General features: G+C 44.3%; 1 protein-coding gene across 4 annotated transcripts in view; it reads right to left on the bottom strand.

Moving 5' to 3' along the window:
- LOC144683359 (kelch-like protein 5) overlaps positions 1 to 21,833 on the bottom strand; it is a 190,515-nt gene that overhangs the window by 136,069 nt on the left and 32,613 nt on the right. For 3 of the 4 annotated variants that reach the window (XM_078546305.1, XM_078546321.1, XM_078546313.1), the window contains exon 2: positions 19,726 to 19,802. Coding sequence is in view for 1 of the 4 variants with exons in the window: in XM_078546330.1 (XP_078402456.1) it covers positions 7,354 to 7,736 (383 nt within the window). In the remaining 3 variants the exon portion in view is untranslated. Of the gene's footprint in view, positions 1 to 7,353; positions 7,761 to 19,725; positions 19,803 to 21,833 lie in introns of those variants that run through there. The other variant, XM_078546330.1, reaches the window with a different exon arrangement.

Here is a 21,833-nt window from a genome sequence, read left to right as displayed (position 1 = left end):
CAACAGTTATTACATTAATTACTGAATAGAAAAAAAATATTTTGGATCTGAAAGCCTCTCACGTAAACAATGCCTGTTTCATGTATGCTGAAACAATTCTCTATCTAAAAATAAAGGGAAACTGCAACTTTGATAAAGTTGTTGATACCGCTGACCGATACGAGCGTGGGAGCATATAAAATAGGAGCATGAGTAGGCCATTTGGCTCCTTGAGCCTGCTCCGCCATTCAATAAGATCATGGCTGATCTGTTTATGTTTCAAATTCCACATTCCCATCTACCCCCTATAACCTTTGATTCCCTTGCAAAACAAGAATCTTTCCACCTCTGCCTTAAAAATATTCAATGACCCCGTTTCCACTGCCTTTCAAGTTGCAGGAGCCTCAGGGGAAAAAAAATTCTCTTCACTTCTATCCTAAAAGGGTGACCCTCAATTTTAAAACAATGCCCCCTAGTTCTACAGTCACCCACAAGAGGAAACATCCTTTCCATGTCCAACTTGTCAAGACCGTTCAGGATCTTTTTAACTTCAATAAAGTCATCCCTGACTCTTCTAAACTCTTTCAAACACTGTTCTGAAGCCCAGCCTGTCCAACTTATCCTTATAAGGCAACCCAAACATTCCAGCTATCAATCTGGTAAACATCCTCTGAACTGTCTCCAACATATTTACATCTTTCCTTAAATAAGGAGACTAAAACTGCAGTATTCAAGATGCGGGCCAGGAGTTTCTATGCCCACCGGCGTTGGGCATATTCAGTGGCGTGAGCGGACAATATGGCTCGATCAGTTTCACGACGGTGTGAAACCAGCTCACAATTGTCTGCTCAGCCAGCTGATGGTGGGGCGCGTCATCGGACATCGGAAACCTCATTGTGCTATATCAGCATATCATCATTAGGCCTTCCTGCCGGAATCGGCCCCCCTGCTGGATCTTTTGCCCACATTGGCAGGAATACACGCCAGTGTAGAACACGTCTTGACAACTATGATGTGCAGAAGTCGGGACTTACCCGCCCGGGCTTTGTTCACATCGCGGGCATCCGAGGAGCAGAAGGTACTGGAGCCCAACACCAATGGCACACTGGAGGAACATCCATGGCATGCTGGGTGGATTCTCATGGGCATGGCTCTGCTGCGAAACAGCTCACAGAGGTTGGACAGTCACCGTTGATGCTTACAACAGTTGATGGTCAAGGAAGTGGGAGAGGAAGGGCTGAGGTCGGCTGGGAGAGGAAGAGGTAGCAGGAGGGGGTGAGATTGGGGGGGAGGGTATGAAGGTGCCAGGATGGGGTGAGGTTGGGGGGGGGAATGAAGATGTCAGGTTGTAGTGAGGTTGGGAGGGGGGGAATGAAGATGTTGAGGAGAGGTTGGTGGGGGGGGAGGGGGAGGGTGAACGGGGGAGGACGGGGTGGCAGGGGAAGAAGGCAGCAACTGCGGAGTTAGGTGTAAAGGGAGTGGAAAGTGCAAGGGAAGGAGTGCAGCGAGGGGAGGATGCCCAGGGGAGGAAGGGGTGCGGGGGAGGAAAGGGGTTCTGGGGGGTTGGGGGGAAAGGGGTGTGGAGGGGGTGATGAGCAGGTGAACGTGCATGGGAGGGGTCAGATAGATCCATGTCTGCCTCCTGGGGAGCGAACTGAGGGAGGGCGTGGAATGGAGGAAGGGTGAGAATGACTGAGGGCAGGGTGAGGGTTTGACGGTAGTGATAGAAGGGACTGCAAGGGTGGTTGGTGGGGACCTAGAGGCAGACAGGGGCCCTGGGGGTGGGAAGGACGTGGTTATGGAGGTGAACGTGGATGGTGGGGGTGGGATTTTTGGGAAGGAATAGAACACGCACGTTCATCTGGACATCCCCGAAGCAAAAGGGTTGAGGTTGGTACGTAACGGACGGGGGGTGGAATGCGATACTTGGGGGTGTCAACTGTGATGGGGGAAAGGAAATGGATGACTGGGGGAGGGTAATGGACGGGGGAGCGAAAATATAGCTGAATTAGCACCATGTTGTCCAAATCGAAAGTGAAACGAGAGTTGTGGTGGGTGAGATTAGTGCTGCAAGGCAGCGTGATCAGTGGGTGACTGGAGATGCAGGTCAGCTCAGATGGACAATTGAAAGTGAACCCCAGCAGTAAGCATTGAAAATGCTCAGGGCATTGAGATGAGTGTGAAACACGTAGGATCTGCAAGCGTGGGAGAGTGCTTGCACGAGGCTCCGAAAGGCCTGGCCACATAAACAATTTTCCCTCCAGAATCACTCGTGGGCCAGCTGCTCTCTCTGCGGTGACAGGTCTTCCGGGCTGCTTATTTCCACTTCTTTATTGGAGGAGTCCTCTTGGCTGCAGATGAGGGTGTGGGCGTGGATGGAGCTGAGGGACTGGCTGGTTAAGAATGTTGGTCTCTTGGCAGAGATCCTCGTGAACCAAAGTTGAGATAATTAGTGTATGGCAGCAGAGTCAAAAGCAGGAGAGAGAGCACTCACAGTTGCATTGAGGGAGGGATGATGTGATGGGTGTTTGCTGCCGACCTCACCATCACTGCAGGCAGGGTCCAGCTCCTCACCAGTCAGCATGATGGCATGCTCCTCAAAGCGAGTGAGGGGCCTAATGTGGGCCACTCCACCCTTGGTCTGGGACCTCGCCCTGTTGTTTGCCAACTTCTCCTGCACGAAAATAGATGGAGATAGTGTGAGCGGGATACATGGCATTGCGCGGAATGTTTGTGTGTGAGCGGTGCTATGGACAGGAGTGAGGATGTGAGCTTGAAAGAATATGAGCCTGATGGAGATGTGAGGGTATGTGTGAGAGTTAGTGGTGTTGCCCCTTGAGGTGTGAGATTCCTGTGGATGTGTAATGGGTTTGTGAATGTGTGAATTGAGAGTGATGAGAAGAGTGACTTATCCTGGTGGAATGGATGAGACCATTCATCCTGTAGCGGCACTGGGTGGCTGTCCTCATTTGCAGGGCATTGGCGCTGACCACCGCTGCCACCGCCTCTTAAAGCTGGTTGGTAGCACCGCTGCCAATCCTGCAGCCAGAGCTGGGGTAGAGGTCATTGTGGCGGGCCTCCACAGGATCCAAAAGGCGTTCCAGTAACATGTTGCTAAGCCTGGGGGTTGAAGTCTTCCTGCCTTTCGTGGACATCTTCCCTGCAGTAGTCGTGGCCTGGAAGTACTGAGATGTGTGCGCGGCTGGACTTTAAATATGGTGCCAGGCGTGATGAACAGGCAAGGTGATGGCGGATGCATTGAAAGGGCGTGTTTCCCAGGAATGCATAATTAATGTGGTGGGTTTGGGACGATACAGCGTGAAAACCCGCCATCGCGGCCGGTGGGTAAAATGTCGTTTTACGCACCCACTACCGCACTTAGTGCAAATCTGGGACAATTCCGCCCGTGGTTTCACAAATGCCCGTATAAAAGTAAGGATATTATGTGTCAGTTATGTTCAATTCCTCTTGTAATAAAGGATAGCATTCCATTAGCCTTCTTGATTACATGATGTACCTGCATACTAACTTTTTGTGACTCATGCACTGGAACACCGAGATCCCTCTGCAACTCGAAATTCTGCAGTCATTCTCCCTCTAAGTAATACTCTGCTCTTCTATTCTTCCAGCCAAAATGAACAACTTCACATTTTCCTACATTATACTCCATCTGCCAGATTTTTGCCCACTCACTCAACCTATCTACATCCGTCTGCAAACTCCTTATGTCCTCTTCACAACATACTTTTCTACCTATCTTTGTGTCATCTGCAAATTTAGCTACCATGCCTTCACTCCCCCCACCTCAGCTATTGTTGTAAATTGTAAAAAGTTGAGGCCCTGGCACAGACCCCTGCAAGACTTCTCTCATCATATTCTGCTAATCAGACAAAGACCCATTTAAGCATTCTGTTTTCTGCCAGCCAGCCAATCTTCTATCCATGCTAATATGTTACCCCCCTACACCATGAGCTTATATTTTCCACAATAGCTATTGATGTGGCGCCTTATCAAATGCCTTTTGGAAATCCAAGCACAGGATGTCTACAGGCTCCCCTTTATCCACAGCACATGTTACTCCTTCAAAGAACTCTAATAAATTGGTTAAACATGAATTCCCTTTCACGAAACTATGTTGATTCTTCCTGATTGCCTTAAGCTTTTCTAAGTGCCCAGCTATAACCTCTTTAATGATAGATTCTAACATCTTCCCCAAGGCAGTCGTCAAGCTAACTGGCCTACAGTTTCCTGTTTTCTGCCTCCCTCCCTTCTTGAATAGATGGATTATATTTGCTACTTTCCAGTCTGATGGAAACTTTCCAGAATCTAGTGAATTTGGGAAAATTAACACCAGCGCATCAACTACCTCATTAACAACCCTTTTAAGACCCTAGGGTGATGTCCATCAGGACCTAGGGACTTGTTAGCCTGCAGCTCCATTAGTTTGCACAGTACCACTTCCCAGTGATTGTAATTTCACTAAGTTCCTCCCTCTTCCACTTCCTGATTTACAGCTGTTACTGGAATATTTTTTGTATCCTCCGCAGGGAAAACAGAAGCAAAACATTTGTTCATTTCATCTGCCATTTCCTCATTATCTACTATTAACTCCCTATTCTCACTCTCTAGAGGACCAACACTAACTTTACTTTTTTCCTTTTTAAATACCTGTAGAAAATCTTGCTATCCATCTTTACATTTCTAGCTAGCTTCCTCTCACACTCTAATTTATTTCCTTTGATTAACCTTTTAGTCTCCTCACCTAAGTCATTGATGTAAATTGTAAAAGGTTGAGACCCCAGCATTCTTTATATTCTGACCAATCATCTGACCTGCCGCTCATCTTCGTGCAGTTATATGTTTTTTCCTTAAGTTTGATGCTTTCCCTAACTCCTTTAGTTGGCCATGGATGGTGGGTCCTCTCTTTAGAATTTTTCTTTATAGTTAGAATATACTTATGCTGAGTATTCTAAAATATCTGTCCCCATAAATGTCTGCCACTGCTTCTCTATTGATCCATCCCTGAGACTAGTATCCCAGTTCATTTCAGCTAGCTCAGCTTTCATGCCCACATAGTTGCCCTTATTTAATTTTAAAATAATAGTCTTAGGCTGACTCATCTCCCTTTCAAACTGGATGTAAAATTCAATTATATTGTGGATGCTGTTACCTAGGGGTGCCTTTACTCGGAGATCGTTAATTAATCCTTTCACATTACACAATACCAAGTCTAATATAACCTGCTCTCTGGTTGGTTCCAGAACGTGATGTTCTAAGAAACTATCTCAAAAGCATTCTATGAACTCCTCATCCAGGCTACTACTGCCAATCTGATTTTTCCAGTTTATATGTAGATTAAAGTCACCTGTGATTATTGCTATCCCTTTATCACACTCAATATTTCTTCTTGTATACTTTATCCTACATTATGGTTACTGTTAGGGAGCCTGTAGACCATTCCCATTAGTGGCTTCTTTCCCTTAGGTATTCCTCATCTCCACCAAAACCGATTCTACATCCTGACCTCCTGAACCAAGGTCATCTCTCACTATTTCACAAATGCCATCCTTGATTAACCATTCTACCCCTCCACCTTTACCTAGCTTCCCATTCTTCTTGAATGTCATATACCCCTCAATATTCAGGAACCAATCCTTGTCATCCTGCAGCCACATCTCCGTAATGGCTATCAGATCATATCTGTTTACTTCAATGTGTGCTGTCAATTTGTTTACTTTATTACGAATGCTATGTGCATTCAGATACAAAGCCTTTAGTTTTATCTTTTTGCTATCCTTGTAACATCTAGTCTTGGTTGTTGTTGTATTCTTAGGTTGTTTTCTCTCTGTCCCTTCCTGCCTTCTCTGACCTTCGTTTCCCATATTACTATTTTCCTCTCTTATCTTGTCTCTACTCCTTGGTATACCACATCTTTCCACATTTGATCCTTTGCCCCCACTATTTAGTTTAAAACCTTCTCTTATTTCCTAAGTAATGCATTTCCCAAGAACACTGGTCCTAGCATGGTTCAGGTGTAGACTGTCCCAACAGTATAGCCTCCACCTTCCCCAGTACTGGTGCCAGTGCCCCACAAAGCGGACCCACTTCTCCCACACCAGTCTTTGAGTCACGTATTCATCTCTTTAATTTTATGTACCCTACGCCAATTTGCATGCAGCAACAATTACATGAATCAGTTTGTAAAATACTGTGCTCCGAAAACAGTGATCTATTGTAACATAATTGCGATGCTTGTACAGAGCAATGATAAAAACTTTGCTGTGTATTTTCTCTCCAGAAGAATCTCTTCCTTTAAGGAGATACAATTAGAACATCTTTTTAACACTGAAAAAATGACAACACTGTATAATGAATGACTAATAGAAGCCGATTGAAGAGTCTGGAACATTACACTGTGGTGGTTATTGAATCTCTGTATGAAACCTCCTGTGTAATTCAGCTGCTTTCATTTGACAAATCAAATTTTCTTTTAAAAGTACACATTGGATTTTTGTTCAATACAAAAACATTATGCACACTATACATCAACAGGCATCAAGTTTTGGATAAAACCAAATTTAAAAAAAAAACACCTGTCAAGATTTAATAAAGCACATTTTCTTATATAACTTTACAATTATTTTTACTTAATGTAACACGGACACATATTATAGATACTTGCAGGATAACTTTGGAAAATCAGGTGTATTTTTTTCTTTATTAAAATTAGAACCAGAGAACTTTAAAGAGAGGGTGGCTGCAATACAAGGGGGAAATATGTAGCATTAGGAAGTTAAATAAATCTCAGTTGTCCTCATTTCCAACTATTTTCTTGAAAAATATTTATTTCGTTTAAATAAAAATTGTGCAATGACATTTTCCAGATCTGCACCGTGTGATGTGGTACTGTATTGTAGTCATGCATTGAGTCTTCTGAATAATAGTTTTCACCTGACACGCATATTAGTGCGTTTATATATTAGACTGGAAAAAGGATCATCTTTTGCTGCACTGTAATCTCTCAGTTTAAGAGAAGAAACTATTTAGTCTATGCTGTACACCTCCTAATTTACAGCCAACTATTATTCATTTACCAGACAATTTAACAAATGTTTAACACTGAATTTTATTTGCATGTTACAAAACTTCATATTTACTATAATACAATTATATATTTAATATATATATATAATACAAAAAGAGGGCATATACTCTATGAAATTCTTCAGGATCAGGTCAAATTTTACACTGTTATATATTGTAAACAAAACAAAAATATTAAAAGGGACATTTGCCAGAATAATGAATGAATAGAATAAAATGCATCTAACTAGTAGTATTGGCACTGCCTTGTTTTAAACTCTCATTTCTAACCTGCAGGAACTGCTGTCTGTTTCATTCTCTTCTTCACTCCCTTCGTCCTCAGCTTCATGCTTGTCATGCCAACGTGTGCCCTCATAACTGTCAGCGGTAAACTCAAACACAGGGAGATCCGGGCCATGGGACTTATGCCATGGTGGTGAATTTTCAATTTCCTGTTGGCTGGGTCTCTGGTAGTTAATGGAAGCCAATGGTAGAGGCAGGTGCCCAGGGTCTAAGAATTTCCTTCCATTATTTGTTGCACCTTGCCCTTTGTTCCAAAAATCTCCCCGACGACTGTCATTGGATGTAACAGGTTGGGATGCAGGGTGACCAAACCACCGCCATCGGATGTGTAAAATCTGCTTCACATCAAATTCTTTGCGAGAAACAGACATTCTCTGTTCACCTAAGCAATTGTCAAGGCAACAGAGGAGGCTCTGCTGCACTGTAAGGCAGCACAGTATATAGCACAGCTCAGTCCAAATAGATATTCTTTCCAGATTCCTGCTTCTGGCTGAATGAAACAAGATTGCTTTCACATGGAAATAAAATCTTCTTAAATCTCCACCATCAGAATATCAACTAATGACAAAGATGAGGAGGAATATGTGGAGAGGAGGCAGGGACAAGGCTGTGCCTTCAATCAAGTGCAACTCTTAATCAACTTACATTATAACAATCAATGCACTTTACATTACCTTCATCTCTACATCCCGACCAGCTGCTTTCAAAAACACTGACAGCATTCATTAAACCCTTTTTGAAAGCTGAACACCACCACTCCCCTTCCTCTGAACCACAAATGAGTGCAAGAGTAACTTGCATGTAGCAACCTATCACAGTCTTTTCCAATCACATTCCCTCCTCTTTATTATGTTAACGCTTTAAATATTCTCCTTGGCATCTTACTGCAATATGCACAGCAATATTAATACCTCAGGTTTTTGTGCATCTTTCAAGATTGTGTTTAATTTTAAAAAAAAATAGCATTTCAAAGATTAATAAAAACCGTTCAGTAAAGAAGTAAATAAAAACATTACTTTCATTTCCGCAATTGATTGAAAAAAAGCTACCTTCGCTGTAGAGGGTTAGGCATGATGCATTAAAGGAATTTGTGATTAGATTCTGAGTGTTGCAGTTGTCTGAAGTACTACATGGCATAGTTGATTGGCTTTCGTAGTAATCAGTTACTCACATTTTACTTTAGCAGGTGATGATCCTCTAATACTACAGGACAAATCTATTAAATATTGGCCCGGGTCTTCAGAACTATTGAATATGTTAAAATTAAAGTTCAGATGTTTCACAATTTTCACTTTGCATTGCAGGGTTCGAAATCAGCTCTTCCAGATGGGCTAAAAACCACATTTCTGTTGGCTTCTTTTGGATAGTCTCAATCTAGCTCCAAAACGATCATTTTGGTGTAATCTGATATATTTTGACTGCCACTGAAACCAGTGCTCCTGCTCCTTCGTAATTCAGGCTGAAACTCAAACTTATTTTCCCTCTGGGGTATTGTGTAGCTTTTATGGCAACTAATACTGGAATCATAGAAATTACAACATAGCTGAAGGCTATTCAGTCTATTGTGCCTCTGTCAATGCAAGCTCTTCAGCTGAAGCTATCAACCTAGTACTTTTACTGTGCCCTTCCCCATTTTCATTAATACTCCTTTATAAATAATTGTTCAATTTGATAAATTATGTTACAGTCTTTACTTCAACAGCTACTTGAAGTAAAAAAAAATCTGGTGGCTAAATGTAACGGCGTCCAAAAACGGATATAGTGATTGCAACATACGATTAACCCGAGCTCACTGATTGCAATGCAGGCAGCATGCTAACTTGTGTTACATGCTCATTTCAATCATCAGTAAAAGCACTGTTGATTGCCCGGGTGCATCAGCATGGGGCCAATACTATAAATACCTAGCACCACTTCAAGTTAGCCTGTATTTCTTAAAAGGAAGGTGCATTGTGGCTGGAGCAGTGTTGCCAGTCATGCAGGACTCGGACCTGGGAAACACTGAAGAATGACATTAAGTGAGAGAGTGGACTCCATGATTTTTGAACAGTGTATTGGAGGCCTTGTGGAGGAGGTGGAAAGGGGCAGAGATGGCCCATATCTACACGGGCCAGGAGGCCTTCTGGACAGATGTTCATAAGGTAGTGAGAGCATATAGCAGTGGCAGTCAATACCAGCAGTTAAGCCTGAGAACCTGTATGCAGTGCGACAAGAAGTTCAATGACCTCACACAAGTGAGAAAGGTCAGTGAATGCATCTTCAAATGCCATATCCTACAAGTTGCACCATTTGCCTTGGATACTGCTCAAATCACGACACCCCCGTCACTTACCTAGCAACAATCTCTATCACTCAGGACTCATCCCCGACATTCATAAGCTCCACCAACCCTCACACACTTAGCACTGCTGCAAATCTCATCACCTACAACTCACAGTTTCCACACATTGTCAGTATTCAACCATGACTGGCACATTACCCAGATTACACAACATTCAATTACACATTTCCTTCTCTCTTGCAGGGCAAAGTGATCTACAACAGGAGCTCAGCAAGAAATAACTGGAGAGGGCCAAGCCCACTTGCATGTTCCAGCCCACTAGGAGGAGGCTGTGCTGGCCATTATTGGGCTGGTTATTACTGAGGCTGTGGCCAGTGATGGTCTGTAACCATGAAAAATGACGGTATCCGCACACCTAATCCTCCTTCTCACATCCCAACCCACCCTCATCCCACACTCACTTCTGATTTACAGGTATAAAGTAAAGCGATGGCATAAGTATCACCTTTTAATCTCCCCCCATCCCTGCACCAAAGCCTTACTCCTGTGCCTTTCTCCTTTCAGATACCCAAGAGGTGCAACCTGGCCAGGCACTGGAGAAGCAGCAAGAAAATAGTGATGATAAAAAAATGCATCATCAATCAATTTCACACTCGCAGCCACCAGCTCAGATACTGATACCGTGTAATTTAGAGGGTAGCTTAGATTCAAGATCTGGATGTGGTGAGACTCTGGCATGAGTGGCCTGTAGCCAGGGTGGGGGAAAGGATGGGTGCCAACTCACCAGAAGGTGAGGTTGCACATGAGTTCTGTTGCTGAGCACCTAAATTAGTGCTTCGATGAGGCAGCTTAGTGAGGAAAACTGATAGGTAGGTACCACAAAATGCATTTTTAAAATTTATTCTTTCATGGGATGTGGGCATCACTAGCTTGGCCAACATTTGTTGCCCATTTCTAAATGCCCTTGAGAAGATGATGGTGAGCTGCCTTCTTAAACCGCTACATCCATGTTGTGTAGATATACCTGCACTGCTGTTAGGGAGAAAGTTCCAGGATTTTGACCCAGCGACAGTGAATGGACAGCAATAAAGTCTGTGGCCTGGAGCAGAGCTTACAGGTGATGGTGTTCCCATGCATCTGCTGCCTTTGTCCTTGGAGGTGGTCGATGTCGTGGGTTTGGAAGCTGCTGTTGAAGGAAGCTTGACAAGTTGCCGAAGTGCATCTTGTAGATGGTACACACTGCAGCCACTGTGCATCGATGGTGGAGGGAGTGAGTGTCCAAGGTGGTGGATGGGGTGCCAATCAAGCAGGTTGCTTTGTTCTGGATGGTGTCGAGCTTCTTAAGTGTTGTTGGAGCTGCACTCATCCAGGCAAGCGCATGGTATTCCATCACACTCCTGATTTGTAGATGATGGGCAGGCTTTGGGGAGTTAGGGAGTTGGTAAGTTACTCGCCACAGGATTCCCAGCCTCTGACCTGCTTTTGTAGCCATAGTATTTATATAGCTGGTCCAATTCAGTTTCTGGTCAATGGTCACCCCAGAATATTGGTAGTGGGGGCTCAGTGATGGCAATGCCATTGAGTGAAGGGGAGCATTGGGAAGTTTGCGGAAAGCCTGCAGTCAGTCAAGGAGAATGATCCCGTTGTTTTCTCTCCCTAAAACAGAATTTACCCTCCCACCCTGGCCACTCTGCCAGTGTGCTTGCTATTAACATCAGCCAGCTAGCTCAGACTGCTGCCATCCATGCCAAGATGGTGCAATCTGTAGCCAGGCCTTCTTAGCCCAGAGCTGCTCAAGGGCAAGGGCAGCCTTCAAGCCCATTGGCAATCTCCTCCATTGAAAGTCAACGCCTTCCACCAGCCAGCCATGCTGCAGCCACTGCGGTAGCACTACACTGGAGAACTAGAACACTGTTAAGGACAGGGGAGACATTGTAGGATGGTCTCCCCTTTTCCACCTCTCGACTTACCAAAGACAGGTGTGTTTTAAAAAAAAGTGTTTAACCTCTTGAGTGCTCTAACTCTTAAGAACAGAAAATGGCAGATTTTTAAAAAGGATAAATATTTATTACTCAAGACCCAAAATGTATATGCAATAACATCCACACACACAGACACAAATACTGACACACAACAAAAGAGATATCATACACTTAGGTCTTAGAAGTCCAAAAATTCGCAGTCACACTTCCTTATTTCAAGACATGTTGCTGAGATTTCCTTTTTGGTACACTGAAGAAATAAAGGTTGGATGTTTATGAAGACGGATTTGCAGTGGATTACTGCTTAGAGTAGCAGGTTTCTCTGGCTTAGCTCCAGTCGAGGTCAACCCCTGCGCGAAAACCTGGTTTGGTTCTTCAGATAGATAAGTAAAGGCCAACCTGAATTCGCTGACTCCTAATGGATTTTAGGCAGGGTCCTGTTCTTTTGCTGGTCTGAAACTCTTGTCCTTTCTTTCTGCCTCCTGCTTCCAAAATGTGTTTTATTAAATGTTCTTTATCAGAAACCTGGTTTCTGTCATGTGACCATAGTATCTGTTTTTCAGTGTCCTCACAAATGGTCTCTGTTGCTTTCGCCATTGACATTCAATGGTGTTCGAGTTTCACCCATTTACATATCCTTGTGATAGAATGGGGTTTTGGAATTCCACTCTGCAGCTGAGAAGCCTGCAAGTCCATTGTGAGCTAGTTTCTGCAACAATTTGGATAATAGCAGCACTAATCCATAGGAGAGGTTTGTTGCATTTTAATGCCTTCTCAATAAAATGGCTTCAAAGATTTCTTGAATTTTATTGTCTTGTCCAGGCATGCAGGGTAGCTTCCAGGACTTTGTATAGATCCATGTATATTGACAGAAAAGAAAAAGGTCACCTGACCTCTCAATTCCATTTTGTTTCAAAAGGAGTGTGTCCACTCTCCATTTTGTTTTAAAAGTAATGTCCATTTTCTGTAAATCTGAGCATCTGTGCTGCGTGAGCCTCACAATAGGCAAAGCCACACAGAATACAAGTATTAAGAGAATACACAAGGGTGATTAATTAACATATGTATGCAATATTTTTTTAATTCATTCATGCTGCTGACTAGGCTAGCATTTATTGCCCCATCCCTAGGTGGTGGTGAGCTGTCTAGAATAGACTCCTGTGTTTACAGCACAGGAGGCAGCCATTTGGCCCATCGTGTCCACACCAGTCAACACTAATCCCATTTTCCAGCGCTTGGCCCATAGCCCTGGAGGCTATGCCAATGCAAGAGAATATCTAAATACTTCTTAACTGTTACGAGAGTTTCAGACTCAACCACCCTTTCAGGCAGAGAGTTCCAGACTCCCACCACCCTCTGGGTGAAAATATTCTCCCCAACTCGCCTCTTAGCCTTCTACCTCTTACCTTAAATCTATGCCCCCTAGTTATTGACCTCTCTACTAATGGAAAAAGTGCCTTCCTATCCACGCTATCTATGTACCTCATGATCTTATATATCTCTATCAGGTCCCCTCTCAACCTTCACTGCTCCAAGGAAAACAACCTCAGCCTATCCAATCTTTCCTCATAGCTCAGACCCTCCATCCCAGGCAGCATCCTGGCAAATCTCCTCTGCACTCTCTCCAGTGCAATCACATCCTTCCTAAAATGTGGTGACCAGAACTGCACACAGTACTCCAGCTGTGGCCGAACCAGTATTTCATACATTTCCAGCATAGCCTCTCTGACCTTGTAATCTATGCCTCGGCTAATAAAGTTAAATATCCCATATGTCTCCTTAACCACCTTATCTACCTGCCCTGCTACCTTCAGGGATCTGTGGATATGCACACCAAGGTCCCTCTGATCTTTAGTACTTTCCAGGGTCCTATCATTCATAGTGTAATCCCTTGCCTTGTTAGCCCTCCCCAAGTGCCTCATGCTTTTCCGGGTTGAATTCCATTTGCCACCACTCTGCCCACCTGACCAGTCCATCGATATCCTCCTGCAGTTTACGGCTATCCTCTTCACTATTTACCACCCTACCAATTTTCGTGTCATCTGCAAACTTCTTGATCATACCCCCTACATTTAAGTCCAAATCATTTATGTACACCACAAACAGCAAAGGGCCCCCAGCACCGAGCCCTGTGGAACCCCACTGGAAACAGACTTCCAGTCACAGAAACATCCCTCTACCATCACCCTCTGCTTCCTGCCTCTCAGCCAATTTTGGATCCAACGTGCCATTTTGCCTTGGATCCCATGGGTTCTTACTTTCTCGACCAGTCTGCCATATGGGACCTTATCAAAAGCCTTGCTAAAGTCATGGAATAATGTTAGCAGTCCTCTGGCACCTCATCTGTGGCCAGAGAAGATGTGGAAATTATTGCCGGGGCCCCTGATATCTCTTCCCTTGCCTCCCTCAACAGCCTGGGATACATCATACGGTCCTGCGGATCCATCCTGGATTCACATCTATGGCCGGAGAAGCGCCTGTCTACTCCCCTCACTAACAAGTCCCCTACCACTATTGCCCTTCTACACTTTTTCCTCCCCCCCCACCCCCCCACACCGAGCAGCTGGACCACCCACAGTGCCATGGCCTTTGCTCTGGTTGGCCTCCACAGAGGAACCGTCACTCTCATCGTTTTCTAAGGCTGAAAAATGGTTTGTGAGCGGGATTCCCTCATGACCTGCCTGGTCCCCTTCTTCAGTCTGGCGGTCACCCATTCCCTCTCTGCTTGCACTTCCTTAAGCTGCGTGGTGACCACGTCCTGAAATGTGCTATCCACGAATCTCTCAGCCTTTTGAATGCACCGTGGTGCCCCCAGCTGCCGCTCAAACTCCAAAACCCAGAGCTCGAGTTGCTCCAGTCGGAAGCACCTCCTGCACACATGGTCATCCAGACCACCAGGAGCGTCTAGGATTCCCCACATAGCGCAAGATGTGCAAATCATGGGACTGAGCTCCCCAGACATTTCTTAACTAAATAGAATATGGACCCTTGCTTTTATTTTACCCTTACTCCTACTTGAGTACAGACAAGATGCTAGATCCTCCAGATAGACTAGATCCTCTAGGTGCTGCTGACTGCCTGTACAAGAGTCCTCCTCTCGCACTCTCCTTGAGGTGCTACTGACTGCCTGTTCCAGGGTCCTCCTCTCATACTCTCCTCTTGAACTGCTGCAGTCCAAGTGGTGTAGGTACGTCCACAGTATTGTTTGGGAGTGGGGTTCCTGGAATTTGACCCAACGACAGTAAAGGAACGGCGATATATTTCCAAGTCAGGATGGTGAGTAGTTTGAAGGAGAACTTCCAGTTGGTGGTGTTCCCATTTGTCTGCTGCCCTTATCTTTCTAGATGGTAGCAGCCGTGGGTTGAAAGGTGCTGTCTAAGGAGGCTTGGTGAGTTCCTGCAGTGCATCTTGTAGATAGTACACAGTACTGCCACCATCGGTGGTATTTGGAGTGAATGTTTGTGGATGGGGTGCTAATCAAACGGACTGCTTTGTCCTGAATGGTGTCAAGCTTCTTGAGTGTTGTTGGAGCTGCACTCACCCAGGCAAGTGGAGAGTATTCCATCACACTCCTGACTTGTGCCTTGAAGATGGTGGACAGGTTTTGGGGAGTCAGGAGGTGAGTTACTCGCCACAGGACTTTTAGCCACTGACCTGCTGTTGTAGCCACAGTATTTATATGGCTAGTCCAGTTCAGTTTCTGGTCAAAGCTAACCCCCAGGATGTTGATAGTGGGAGATTCAGCAATGGTAATGCCATTGAACATCAAGGGGCAATGGTTAGGTTCTTTTTTGTTGGAGATGGTCATTGCCCTGCACTTGTGTGGCACGAATGTTACTCGCCACTTGTCAGCCGAAGCCTGGATATTGTCCAGGTCTTGCTGCATTTGGGCTCTGAGGAGTCGCAAATGGTGCTGAACATGACATGTTTTCATTTATAAATTTGGTTTTGAATGTTTATTTTGTCATGGCTTTTATTTTTGCATTGTGGCCAAGTGAACACTGTGATAGTCAGTGACAAAGGGAAGGCATGGTGTGGAACTGTGGTTACTGGTATTGAACCTGGATGAATTCTTCATAGCTTTCCCAATAAAAAGGGGCTGTCAAGGGTACCTTCTCTCTTCCTCTTCATCTCCTTATGGTTCTACACTTCCTCATCATTGCCATATAGCTGGTGGCATGGGCTGTCTCCTTCAATGTGGTGAGGTCGTGCAGCAAGCAGCAGACCTCCACAAATCTTGACACACATTCTGCGAAGCACTGTAGAGCTTCACCAGAGTGGCCCTGGCAGCAAAAGCATTGTTTAAGCCAATCAATGGTTTGCTCCATCACATTTTGTGTGGCAGCTGGCTTTCATTGTATGCATTGTTGCAAAAGTCTGCAGGAACAGTTTGGCAGGTGCTCAAGGACTTGTTTGAAGACTTCATGGCTTCTGCACAAACTAATTGCTCCCAGACATGAATAGACAAATAAGCATTCCCCTTGGAAGACAGCGTGACTTAGAAAATGACAGAGGTTATGTAAAATAGAACAAGCTGCTGGAAGAGGGAGGAGGTGGGAAAGAAGATCTCTCAACAGGAGGCTATATCCCACCCACTGTGTTAATGAAGCAATTCTCTTCCCTGAACCTCAATGATAACCTCAACATGTGCGTGGGTTTCACACCAAAGCCACAGGTCATGCTGTCAGTGGAGAGCTCTTGTCATCCTGTATCCACCACTTGGTTTACTATAGCAGCTCAGATATAGCTGGCACAGCACACCGCTGCAAAGTGAAGGTATCATAACTGCTGCTAGGATACCAAGCATTGACCTGCAATTATTCTCTACCTATGGTTATACAGCAATTGGATGCTGAGGGATGGAATCCTTGTCACTTCTTGTATGGGGCAGAGTTGACATGCGGTGCCCGCAAAACGATGCGCAAAGAGTCAATAGCATCCTGCACTGTAGGGAACCCTGTAACAGAGACTGTAGCAGTTCAAGGCGGCAGCTCACCACCACCTTCTCAAGGGCAATTCAGGATGGGCAATAAATGCTGGCCTACCCAGTAATGCTCACGTCCTGTAAATGAATAATAAACAGAAACCCTTGCGAAGCCACGTGCTCACTCCACTTCCTTCGCTTTGGCAGGAGAAAATGAAATGTAGTTAGCTTTCACTGAATATAGAACCTTCCACAACCTCGCTTATGCAACAGTGGATGGCAAACTGTGAAATGTTGTAAATATCTCCAGTTCCAGCCTGAAAGGAGCCAGAAGCATTAGAATTCATTGTTACGGTCACCTTTACAGTCACTAGCAGTGGGGTCCTCGCTGTTCTGAAGTTTCCGTTATGGTTGCAGCAGTGGACACACTTCAGTGAGGGCAGCCCTATGGGGGCGCAAACATCTCACACCCCACCTCCTCCCTCTTCCAGCAGCTTGACCTGTTCTATGTAACTTCTGTCATTCTTCAAGCCATACTGTATTCCAAGGAGAATGTTTATTTGCGCATTCATATCTGGGAGCAACTGGTTTGTGTAAGGATGCCTTGAAGTCATCAAAAAAGTCCTTCAGCACTTGCAAAACTGCTCCTGCAAACTTTTGCAACTTCAATCAACTATAGAAAGCACTAGAATACTTTGAGTCAAAGCAACAGCCTAAAGAAATTAACCAACAATAAGTTGATGATCCCTTTAAATTGCACTGGTGAGGAGATAAACGTGCAGGCGTAATCTGGAGCATGGAGTTCCAAAATGGCACACAGACTGACATCATGCTCTGCCTGCACTACATACTTCTGGTGGATACTCACTGAGCACTAACTAATGTTTTTACCAATATGGCATCCGGCACAACTCGCCCCATGTGTGCATGCTGCTGTTGTCATTTTGGAAACCTAAACACAGTCATAGCACCCAAAATACTGGCACAATGGATCTCAATTTCTTGCCATTCATGTCCTTAAGACCTTTGGTGGAACAACACTTCCAATTTCAGTCTCCTAGTGAGTCTGTTTCCTAGAAACTTGGGCTTGCCTATTTTTAGGCACCTTAGCTGCACTGTGGTAGGGGTCTGCCCATATCAGTGCACCAAGTTCCAAATTTGGGTTGGACTGTGCAGATTGGAGGAGGAACAGGTGAGTCTCAGATCCTGTGATCAGGTAGAAAGATTGCATACCCTGGGAGTACTGTAGTGGAAGATGTTTGGGTGTGCTTTGGGATCTTATTTTTTTTCACTCATGAGATGTGGGCTTCGCAGAGAAGGCTACCATTTATTTCCCATCCCTAATTGACCTCCATGGTGTGGCTGGGACACTTCAGAGAGCAGGAGTTCCTCAGGGTAGTGTCCTAGGCCCAAATATCTTCAGCTTCTTCATCAATGACCTTCCCTCCATTATAAGGTGAGGTAGGGATGTTCGATGACGATTGCACAATGTTCAGCACCATTTGTGACTCCTCAGATACTGAAACAGTCCACGTTCATATGCAGCAAGACCTGGACAATATCCAGGCTTGGGCTGACAAGTGGCAAGTAACATTCGCACCACACAAGTGCCAGGCAATGACCATCCCCAACAAGAGAGAATCCAACCACTTCTCTTGACGTTCAATGGCATTACCATCGCTGAATCCCCCGCTACCAACATCCTGGGAATTACCATTGTCCAGAATCTCAGCTGAACCAGCCACATAACTACAGTGGCTACAAGAGCAGGTCAGAGGCTAGGATTCCTGCAGTGGGTAACTCACCTCCTGATTCCCCAAAGCCTGTCCACCAACTACAAGGCACAAGTCAGGAGTGTGTTGGAATACTCTCCTCTTGCCTGGATGAGTGCAGCTCCAACAACAGTTGAGAAGCTTGACACCATCCAGGACAAAGCAGCCCGCTTGATTGGCACCCCAACCACAAACATTCACTCCCTCCACCACTGACGCACGGTGGCAGCAGTGTGTACCATCTACAAGATGCACTGCAGGAATTCGCCAAGCCTCCTTAAACAGCACCTTCCAAACCTATGACCATCAAGAAGGACAAGGGCAGCAGACATATGGGAACACCACCACCTGGAAGTTCCCGTCCAAGCCCTTCACCATCCTGACTTGGAAATATATCGCTGTTCCTTCACTGTCACTGGGTGAAAATCCTGGAAATCCCTTCCTAACAGCACTGTGGGTGTACCTACACCACATGGACTGCAGTGGTTCAAGAAGGCAGCTCAACACCACCTTCTCAAGGGCAATTAGGGATGGGCAATAAATGCTGGCCCAGCCAACGACGCCCACATCCCGTGAATGAATAAAAAGAAGAGATCAGAGGCAAGGAATCGTGCGATGAGTAACTCACCTTCTGACTCTCCAAAGCCTGTCCACTATCTCCAAGGCACAAGTCAGGAGTGTGATGGAATACACTCCACTTACCTGAATGAATGCAGCTCCAACAACACTCAAGAAGTTGGACAAAGTAGCCCGCTTGATTGCCACCTCATCCACTAGCTTAAAATCCACTCCCTCCACTTCAGAGACAGTGCCAGCAGTGTGTGTCATCTACAAGATGCAATGCAGCAACTTACCAAGGATCCTTTGAGGGAACCTTCCAAACCCATGACCTCTACCGGCTCAAAGGGCAGCTAGATGCATAGGAGTTCCTGCAAGTTCCCCTCCAAGCCACTCACCATTCTGACTTGTAACTATATTGCCATTCCTTCATTGTTGCTGGGTTGAAATCCTGGAACTGCCTTCCGAATAGCACTGTGGGCGTATGGGTGTAAATGGCCTGCAGCAGTTCAAGAAGGCGGCTCACCACCAGCTTCTCAAGGGCACTTAGGGATGGGAAATAAATACGGCCTAGCCAGCAACGCCCACACCCCATGAAAGAATTATTTTTTTTAAAGTTAGGACTCAGCCACATTTCTCTGTGTAGAAGTCACATGTAGGCCAGGCCGGGTAAAGATGGCAGGTTTCCTCCACCAAAGGGCATAGTGAACCAGATGGACTTTTACAACAATCTGATAGTTCCAGGGTCACCATTACTACTATTAGCTTTGCTAGACGTGTTATTGAATTAGACATGTAAAAATTAGATGTGTAAAAGTATTAGATGAACTCAAAATCACTTACCGACATTCAGGTTTTTAATTTCCTACAACTGAATATGTGAAAAAGCATCCAGAATCAGTGCAACCACTTCAGTCATTCTGAAACACAGAAGGTTTCACATGAAATCTCACAATATTGTACAATTATATTCACATGATTCACAACTTTAAGTGATGATAACTTGGGTCCCAGTCAATGACAAGGTCCCGCAGTAACTAAATAACTGAAAAATAACAAGATATATTCATATCGCTACGAGAATTAAAGTGACCAAAAGGTAATAAATAGATCAGAAATATATTTAGCTACTTCCAAAGCCAATTGTCAGCCTTCTTAGAAACATCTATCAAATAACTTTTTAACATCTGCTATCAGCTCAATCCTATCTGTTTCACCTTATTATCTCAATGATGTTCTGATTTTTCCAATATCTGACACAAAAGGCATTCAATTGGTAACTGTAGAGGACTTTCATTATGATTATTTATTAATAATTGAGAAATTGCTAGGTGGCACAGACAAACATAGTGTTAACATAAAATCAATCACTAAACCAAAACACTAAAGAAGAAAATAGGCATGTTAATTACAGAAACACAGAATCTTATAGCACAGAAGGAGGCCATTTGTGCCTATGCCGGTCCTTTGAAAAAGCTTTCCAATTGGTCCCACTCCCCCCAGCTCTTTCCACATGGTTCTACTAATTGTTCCTTTTCAAGTACGTATCAACTCTCTTTCAGCAGTTACTACTGAATCTGCTTCCATCACCTCTCAGGGAAGTGCATTCCAGATCACAACAACTTATTGCATACAAAAAATTCTCTTCGTCTCCCATTGGTTCTTTTTCCAATCATCTAAATTTTGTGCCCTCTGGCCACCAAATATTCTGCCACTAGAAACATTTTCTCTTTATTTATTCAATCAAAGCCCCATAACAACAACTTGTATTTATATAGCACTTATAACATAATAAAATGTGCCAAGGTGCATTATAAAACAAAATATGACACCAAACCACATAAGGAGATATTAGGGCAGATGATCAAGAACTTTGTCAAAGAGGTAGGCTTTAAGGAGTGTATTAGAGGAGGAAATCAATGGAGAGGTTTAGGGAGAGAATTCCAGAGCTGAGGGCCAGGCATCTGAAGCCAAAACTACCAATATTGAAGGGATTAAAATCAGGGATGCGCAAAAGGTTGGAATTAGAGGAGTGCAGATATCTGGGAGGGTTATAGGCAAGGAAGAGATTACAGAGTTAGCATGGGGCCAACTGAAAAATAACAAGATATATTCATATCTCTACGAGAATTAAAGTGACCAAAAGGTATTAAATACGTTTATCTATGAATAAAGATAAACTTTAGCACATTCTTCACTTGTAGTATAATGCACTAGAAATGCATACCCCGTTAAAATTCAATAAGCAGTTGTGAGGGAATCTGTTTTTAAATTTAATTTGGAATTTTTGAGGAAACTAAAACAGAAACTGAACTGAAAAGGAAACAGAAAGGGAAACAAAACAGGTAAACACTGAAAAGAAACTGAACCTCCCAATTTCAATAGAAACAAAAACAAACAGGTTTGGAAACGAAAACCTCTGGAAAACTGAATCTGTTGAAAAGATATAAAAAACACAGATCAGTCCAAGCTGAACAGTAGCAGTTGATGAATTCTATGGTGTGACACAGGCAAGTTTAAGAAGGCAGTTAGATCCAGAAGTTAAAAATAAGTTGCTGCAGCTGTTTCTGAAGATAACATTGGTGGGCCTACTCCTCCTGACCGAGTGGAGCAGGTTCTGCAGATGTGTGATTTGTGGTGAAGACCGTGCCTGTGGAACTCGGGTTGGTTGTGCGCTGCTGTCAGCTGAGGATCAGACTAGCTCCTAGAGAAAGAGAGGAACTGAGGTTCCTCATGAGGAAGACAGAGTTTTGAAGAACTTTGTGACCGAGTGTGATCACTAATGTCCGAGTGGACTACTGAGCCAATTCGTAAGAAATGTCTTAGTTGTATCTGTGATGAAAGTATAATAATTTTCATAATATTTTTCCGGTTTATTGTGAAGTAGGTTTATGGGGGTAAGCATAGTTGGGTCTGTGTGTGATTTAATGACATTTAGAGTCAAGTAGACT

This window comes from Cetorhinus maximus, chromosome 1 (genome assembly GCF_964194155.1).
Source record: "Cetorhinus maximus chromosome 1, sCetMax3.hap1.1, whole genome shotgun sequence".
Classification (NCBI taxonomy): Eukaryota; Metazoa; Chordata; class Chondrichthyes; order Lamniformes; family Cetorhinidae; genus Cetorhinus; species Cetorhinus maximus.
This window is presented reverse-complemented; position numbering and strand designations above follow the sequence as displayed.